Source organism: Gavialis gangeticus, unplaced genomic scaffold (genome assembly GCF_001723915.1).
Source record: "Gavialis gangeticus isolate Ggan-Ray unplaced genomic scaffold, GavGan_comp1, whole genome shotgun sequence".
Lineage (NCBI taxonomy): Eukaryota > Metazoa > Chordata > Crocodylia > Gavialidae > Gavialis > Gavialis gangeticus.
This window is the reverse complement of record NW_017729022.1, coordinates 84,683,308-84,691,515: the sequence shown is the minus strand read 5'-3', so window position 1 is coordinate 84,691,515 and position 8,208 is coordinate 84,683,308. Positions and strand designations below refer to the sequence as shown.

Genomic DNA, 8,208 nt, shown 5'->3' with positions numbered 1-8,208 from the left:
GAGATTGGTCAAGCAAGACCTACCCACAACAAACTCGTGCTGGCTATCTCTCAGGATGTTGGCATCTGCCAGTCCATTAAGGATGGCCTCTTTAATAAACTTTTCTAAGATCTTCCCCAGGATAGAAGTCAGGCTGATGGGCCTATAGTTAGCCGGATCCACTTTCCTCCCTTTCTTGAAGATAGGTACCACATTGGCCTTCTTCCAGTCTTCGGGCACTATACCAGACCGCCAGGAGTTTTCAAAGATCCGTGCCAGGGGCTGGGCTATGATGCTCGCCAGCTCCTTGAGTACCCTGGGGTGTAGATTGTCAGGGCCAGCTAACTTGAAGGTATCCAGCTTCTCAAGGTGTTCCTTCACAAGGTCAGCATTAATGGAGGGCAGGGGATCTCCCCCACCCGGACCTCCCTGTCCCGTGGTGGGCATGGGCGTCCCATGGGACTGATGAAAGACCGAGGCAAAGTACCCATTTAATAGGTTGGCTTTTTCCTGGACGTCAGTTGTCAGTTGCCCCATCTAGTTCAGCAGGAGTCCAATGTTGCCCTTGCTTTTCCTCCACCTCCCCACATATCTGAAAAAGGACTTTTTATTGTCCTTGATGCTAAAAGCTAGTTGCAGTTCAGTTGCAGCCTTTTCTTTTTCCTGGTTTGCTCCCTGCAGGACTGGACCAGTGCAGAATATTCCTCCTTGGAAGTAAATCCCATCCTCCATCCTTTGTAGGCCTTTTTAGCCTCAGGAGGCCAGCTAGCTCCCTGGAGAGCCAGGGGGGCTGCTGTATTTCCCACAGTTTCATGGCTCTGTATTTCCCACAATTCCGTTTGGCTGAGAGAAAAAGTCTTTTCTCCTTCCCCACCTCAACTTAAGACATTGGTCCATTTTTCTTGACAGACTTATCCTGGTTTTTCTCACATATGTTTAATCTCCAAAACCTTTTCTTTATTTTGGCGTTTGTCACCATTGAGCCATGAGTTTCTCCTTAAGACACAACCCTGGAAATAGGGTAATATAACCCTGCAGATGTTCCTCCCTGCACTTACAAAACCAGTGCATCTCTTTACCAGCTTGTAGCTTCATCTTCCCCTTTCCACTTGCAAGGACTCTCCCTTGTACCCAAGAAATGAGAGAAGCTGCCACATTCCAGAAGAAAAAAAGAACTCCTGCTTCAACTGTTATTCTCTTTCCACTTCACAAGATCCCAGTGTGTGTTTTTATACCCTCCATTGCTCTCCTAATGGGAGCAGTAGATACCCACTGCCATCTGAAGAGGAATAAAGAGACTGGCAACGGAGAGATTGAACAGGAGAGGTGATCTCTATTGTTTGTTATATTGATGTTTAAAAATATTCTTGTTCTTGGGTTTAAGATTGTTGAGATCTGGTTGTTTTTCCTGGTATGTGTTTTGATGCCAGTATGGATTTTTTTCCATCTTTGACACACTCCACCCTTAATGGGCAGGAGATTGTAGTCCAGTGAACAGGGCACATGACTGGGAGTTTGGAGTTCTATTTTCAGCACTGTTGCTGGTTCACTGTGACCTTGAGCAAGAATATTCAAATCTCTGGTTTCAGGAAATCAAGGCTTACCAAACCTGATGTTACCCAGCTGAGCCATTCCCTCCAGCTCTGCCTGGGATATATCACAACTGCTTATGTGTATTTCTGGGTATATGGCATATTTCTTTACAGCTTGCCATGTGATGGAACTCTATGTCACACAGGCTCTTCCATAAAAAAATATAACCTGAAATTACATGAATGAGAAAGCATATGTGGTTATACAAAGCTGTGCCTGTGATAGCCACTTTAGAATAACAGATAGCCTGTACTGCCTTCCAGTATGTAGAAGTTATCTCCTGCAGTCTCTATGCTATCTACATTTCTGCAGCCACAGATTGTTACAAATTGCTCCCACGAGGTTGCCTGAGCTTATGAATGTTCACCCCAGCTGGGGTCTGGTGAGGCAGAGAGAGACCATCTGCATATGCCTACTGCTATTCTCATTCAATATTAGGATAACCCTGAACAAATTCTGTTTCATTCTGATTTTGTTGGAACTGCAGGAAGTGGGATGAGATCTAAAAGACAATGTGAAGTTGTGATAGATGTTTGGGTTCAATGTAGCTGTTTCACTTCTGGTAAAAGGCTGAAGCCTCATTACCAGATTTATATATGCAGAAAACTGGAGGATTTCAGTGGGGCAGATATGAATTGGAACAACTGAACAATGCAGGGCTCAGTGCCCTCTGCCATCAAAGGGCTAGTTCATTTTAACTTTATCACAAACCCAGTTGTCACATCAGCCTGCCATAAGTAAACACAAATGCATTTTTTCATTACCATTGGTTCTATTCCTCCCCTTTGTGATTAGCTATTTCTAAGTCTGTCTTGAATCAGATTGTAATAAACAGGGATTTCCTAAGGCCTCATTCATTAATTATATACCCTAAAGACTACTAAAGTGTTAAAATGTGATAAATGATTTAAATCCTATTCTCTTAATTCCAGGAGCTGATGTTGTGCCTGTTGACTGTAGCAAACTAGACATGTATATAATGACTTTAATCCCAATATGTTTTACAGACTTACATTATATAGCAAGGATCACTCAATTCAGTTCAGACACCTCAGGGTAAGAATGTGGCAGCTTGTTAAAAACACACTACGTAAGAGTTCAGGCTAGGTTCTTCATTTGAAACTGCAAGCACCAGTTAAGTAAATAAAGGTTTGGCTCAGAAACCAGACTCATTTTACTATTGCTTAACCTTACAGAGTACCATGAGATACAATGATATATGAACAAGTCTGTAGTTTCACATTTTATTCAGAAAACAGCACTTCAACACCATGCTGGTGCACATTTTTGTTTAACAGAGACTGAGAAAGCAGAGCACTTCCTGCTGAATCTGCAACACCACCTTATTGTTGATTCCTATCCCTTGTGCAGGTACAAAGTACAGCCTTCTTATGTGCAGCTTTGACAGAGCTGTGATTCTTACAGCACAACAGTGTATGCCTGTGTGTCTACAAGAAGTAATAAGTCCTAGTTCTTAGATGGCACTTTCACCTATATATCTCGAAGGACATAACAAGAGAAAGTAAGAATCGTAACCCTCTTTTTATTTGAGGAGACTGAAACACAGAGGGTAAAGTGACTTGTCCAAGGTCACGCAGGTCATCAGAGGAGCTAGGAATCTCTCTCAACTCCCCATTCTGTGCCTCTGGACCATACTTCCTATCTATTAATGCATAATGTAAAATTCACTACTTTGTCCCTGTCATTTGAAAAGAGCAGTTCATCTGCCACTCAATTTCCATTCCCTTTGCATACTTACAACCACTCAGAATGTGTTCTCATTGACATTCTGACTGTTAACTTAAAGTTCTTTTATGTACGGGCTCCACTAAAATTATCCTTTAACTAGAAAGGAGATGAACCAGATTGCTGGACCCAGACTGCCTGTATTTTGGGAAAGCTGAAAGCCAATTAATTTGGGGGGAAAAACAAAACAATGTCAGTTCTCCAAAAAGCTGAGAAACTGCCCAAAGGTTTTTATTAGGCACCCTTGTGAACTTTAGGGTTTTAGAAAAAATAAAATTCTCAATGATCAGAGCCTCCCCAAATTTGCATTCCAGAGAATAATTCAAAGTTTGAAGGCCTCTTAAACTCATGGAAATCCCTCCAAGCACTTTCCCCTTCTCAAAAGGCTTCCCCTGCTATTAACTGTTTTAAGAAGACCAGTCATCTGCTTTTTGCCTACTGACGTCTTTATGGAAAGATAACAGGCCTGTTACTACTCCAGCTTCTTCATGGGTATCACCCACGCTGTAACTGGAGGAAGGTGGGGCATCTCTCTTGTATGGATTCTCCCAGAGTCTGTCCATGCCATCACTTCTCACAATTTTTTACCTCCACAAAATTAATTACAGGGACATAGAACTACAATCTGAACTGAGACTCCCATAAATATGTGGTCTTTTGATATGAACCAAAAATTAAAACATTCTCCATGTCTGGATATATTAATAATGCCTGTGGGTGCCATATAAAAATGTCTGAACCCTTCAAACACTGAGGTGATAACGATGGGGGAGAACATGGGGTGAACATGCAGGATGGAAAAGGGTTTTTTTGGGAGGGTGGGTTGGGGTATTTTTGGGGGGGTGGGGGTTAAGGTATATCCAAGGTAGAATGATTTTTATAGCTGAGCAAGAAATTTATAGTATCCCAAGTAAAGAGCTCACATCTGAACATTTGAAGTGATCTTGGGCTCAGTCCAGTTCCCACTGAAGTTTAATGGGAGTTGGACTGGGCCACCATACTCACATTTTTTCCATGCATAGAAAAGTATTTCCATTCCTTTGAATTACTATACCTTTGACTTGTATTTTACATAATAAAATAAATCTAGGCCATTGTTTATATTACAACAAATTGCACTCTGCAATGCCAGCAAATACATTGACAGTTGGATAAAAAACAAGATAAACACTAGAAACATCAGTAAATTAAAAAAAAAAATTATCAAGCATCATTGTTCTCCCTCTTGTATTTCTGGACCCTTCAAATACTTTAAAAATGAAATATGAATTTTCAGGTTTCTCTGATGGGTTTTGTAAAGTTGCCATGTTTCATCAGCAACAGGAGTTGTAAAATCTGAAATGTAATTTTATGGTTGATGGCATTTTTCTACTTATTGGCAATTTCTGGACACAAAAACTATCAGTAAACAATTCAGAATGTCAATAGAAAAGGGGAAGCATAATCATAAATGTTTATATTTTGGCACTGGCTTCTCTGATTGCTCTACACTTATAAATGAACTCTACAGATGGTGTGAGGCTCAGGAAGTGTCCTGTACTAGAAACTACATTTGTTCTACATATCTATATAAATTTGAGCCTACTAAAATTCCAAGAAATTAACAGATTTTGCTAATGGACCTCTGTCCTGAATTTATTTTACTCCTTTATCACCAAATGACAGCACAGGATAAGACCTCACTCATGGAACATCTTTCCCACAGACTGGAGACATCTTGGTCTTTGGTATAACTATACTGACCGCAATGTGTTTACCCCAGGGAAGAGTTTGGCCCCTGAACTATAAAAGGAACAGCAGCAAAACAGAGTAAAACACAATATCCAAACCCACACACCCACACACGCACAAAAGGGACAGAAACCTCAATGAAGGGAATTTAATGCTAGAGGGAAACTGTACAGTCACCACAGAAATGGCAGACAGATGAAAAGACCTGGGCAAAGTAACCATCTGTGTCCATTTCAAAGGGAAAAGATACCAGTAGTGTGAGGACTGAGGTGCATTTTTGTTTGGTCCCCATTGTGTGTGTCTATGTGTGCATGTGTGTTTATGGATGGGTATGTATGCGTGTGCGCATCTCTCTCTCACCCCATTCACTGATAGACACATGAAGCATATTTCTTTCCCAAACAGTCCATTTAATAGGTTTTCCTCTACAAAGACAAACTGGCTTTGGTAGTGGGAAAAAAACCCTCCTTCTTAACATATGAGCCCAGACAGGTCTTTAGCAGATTTCCCTTTTGCCCTAGAGGTACAGAAGAACAAGACACTGGATTCTCTTAGACTGGGCAAGGCAGTAGTTCCCAGAGAAGATCATACCTTCCTTTGTCACCTAGAGCAGGTGGCCCTTCACCACCATGCAGGAGTCCTTGCTCTATTCCATACACTGTCAATGGAACTCTGTATTTTAATCCGTAGTCTTGAACATGAGACCTGAGTGACTTTTCCCTCCAGTTTGACAAAGCCTTAGTGCTGTCTTTATAGAGACCAAAAAATGGCTCCAAGTCCCTGCATGTTGTTCATCCAATGGAGTAAGAGCTGAAACCAGAACATCTAAAAACTCCCCCATGTCTGGCTATAACTCCAGATGTCCAAAACCACATACACAGTTGACATTTACATGATGAGACAGCAAAGAACCCTCCCTTCACCTCTTCTCTGGCAATGAATCCCTTGATTGTGGTGGGGGGAGGGTTGGGAGTTCCTTTGTTAGCAACTCCTTGGCCCCTTCACCCCAGTTGGAATATCCTAGGGAAGATGTGCATAAGGGTGAATTCTCGTTTTTCTCTCCAGCTGAATCAAAGAAGCGAAGAAACAGCCAGTCTGATTGGGAAATTTCAGAACCAAAATGTCTCTTAAATAAGCTTCTTTAATTATCATCATCAATTTATTTATACAAATATAAAATATATTTATAGATTTATATAATATAGATTTGTTGCTTTGGTGGGTCTTTCATTTACAGACGTACTGGTCAACGATCTTTGGGCACTGTTTACACTTGACATAGCAGCACCAGTGGAACTTGCAGTTGCAGCGCTCTACCTGGACACTCTTGAACTGGTCATAGCCCCGGCCACAGCACATCAGCTCACAACCATCCATGCCCTCTGAGGTCTTGTTGCACAGCCGGCCCTGAGTGCCCAGTGAGCCAGTGGTCTCATTGCGCAGGCAGTAATCTGGGCTGGGGTCAACATAGACCAGGTCCTCTTGAGTAGGCATGTTGAAGCGGTTGTTTACCAGCTCTAGCTTGCCCTTGCGACTGATCCTCATGGCAGCTGCACTGTCATACTTCTCTTTCAACAAGTCACCCACCTTGCGGAAGTCAGCCAGTTGCAACCAGCAGGTCTTAAGGCTGCAGGAACCCGACACACCGTGGCACTTGCAGGCCACATCTGCTAGCTTGTATACCGCCTGCAGGAAAAATTGCAGTCAGACAATAGATGTGTTAATTTTTATAGCACAGGTCACTGGCACAGTTGTGTAGAGTTCCTCTCTTTCTCTTACCTCCCCTAATTCTCCCCCAATTCCTGATCTCTTTTTCTCCCCAAGACAAAATCCTTCCTTACGCTATTGAAATAACCCACCTTAGTATAGTTGGGGTTTTTTGGCATTTCTAGTTGTGTTCACAGCCCTCACAAACATTCTCCTGCTTCTACTACATTTCCATTGGTAGTTCATGACAGATGCCTGGGTAAAGAACAGGAGCATCAAGGAGGAAGAGATCTCCATGCGCTATCTCCTGGTGAAAATGCTCCTCGACCTCTTGGACCAGCACATTACATCCCTCTCTCCTCTCAAAGTCCATAGAAGCAATTGGTGAAGAGAAGAGTTTCCTAAGATAATGGTGCTACAGTTCTAGCATTGTATCTACATCCTCTGGAACCTATGAACCCAAGCCCCCTCCCTCTATTCCAGTTCCATGGTTTTGTTCATTCTAAATACAGTTCCTTTAGGCACAGTAGGAATGGGAGAAATAGGACAAAGAATTAATATATTCATACCAAATGGCCACGTCCAGACGAGCACAGACGTTTGGTTCCCCAGGGACAAGTATCTGCAGCGCACCTTGCACTGCAGTTACTTGTCCCCAGGGAACACCTGTGCCACACACACTTTGGCACACGGCAAGCTACCCAAGGAGTGGTAGGGGAGGCTGGGGCCTGCACTGTGTTGGTGCCAGCAGCTTTACCTGGGGTCATCCTGGGGCTGCACACATATGGACAGCGCACCCTTGCAGCTCAGAGAACACCTGACTGCTGTATGTGGGGCTGCAGACGTATTTGTGGCACCACATACCACATGGCCACACTCGTCTGAATGCGCCCAGTGTGTACAAACAGAGCATCCACGCTTCCAGGACAGTTCACATCTCTTCTATGAGCCATCAGTCTGTGCAGTGATAGTAAGACTAACACATATCTAAAGCCCTATCTGCAAGCTTTGCACCACCTAGTGTCCAGTTATTTCACTTATTAAAATAAGTCCAAGCTTCCTCAGACTATCTAACAACATAAGACGGCATACATTTTAAAAAGCAACCAGTGCCTCATATTCTAACTTGAGATCATTTGGGCCTAATTTTGAGAAGTCAGTGGGAGCTACAGGCACCCAGGTGGCTCATGAGTTTTCGAGTGGTACAGCCAAAAATAAATAATCACTTGAAAATGTAGGGCTGTCACTCTCGGTAGGATGTTTGCACATAGCATGAGGGAAAAGAGTCATGATTCTTTTTGCCTTTATGTAGCAGGTGTGAGGGGGAAGGGGGAGAAAGATTAAAAGAATTGAAAAGTTCAAAACCTGTGAAAATTAACTGAAACACAGGTGATGTCGGGCAGGAGCTGGCTCCACTGTAGCCCTCTCCAGTCCAACCCCTCCCACACTTCC

The 8,208-nt window shown here is 42.9% G+C and overlaps 1 protein-coding gene across 1 annotated transcript in view; it reads right to left on the bottom strand.

Moving 5' to 3' along the window:
* Positions 1–5,472: 5,472 nt before the first annotated feature.
* WNT5B (Wnt family member 5B) overlaps positions 5,473–8,208 on the bottom strand; it is a 16,329-nt gene continuing 13,593 nt past the window's right edge. The window contains exon 3 of the mRNA XM_019515833.1: positions 5,473–6,735. Within this exon, the coding sequence (XP_019371378.1) occupies positions 6,277–6,735 (459 nt within the window). The 3' untranslated portion in view covers positions 5,473–6,276. The remainder of the gene's footprint in view (positions 6,736–8,208) is intronic.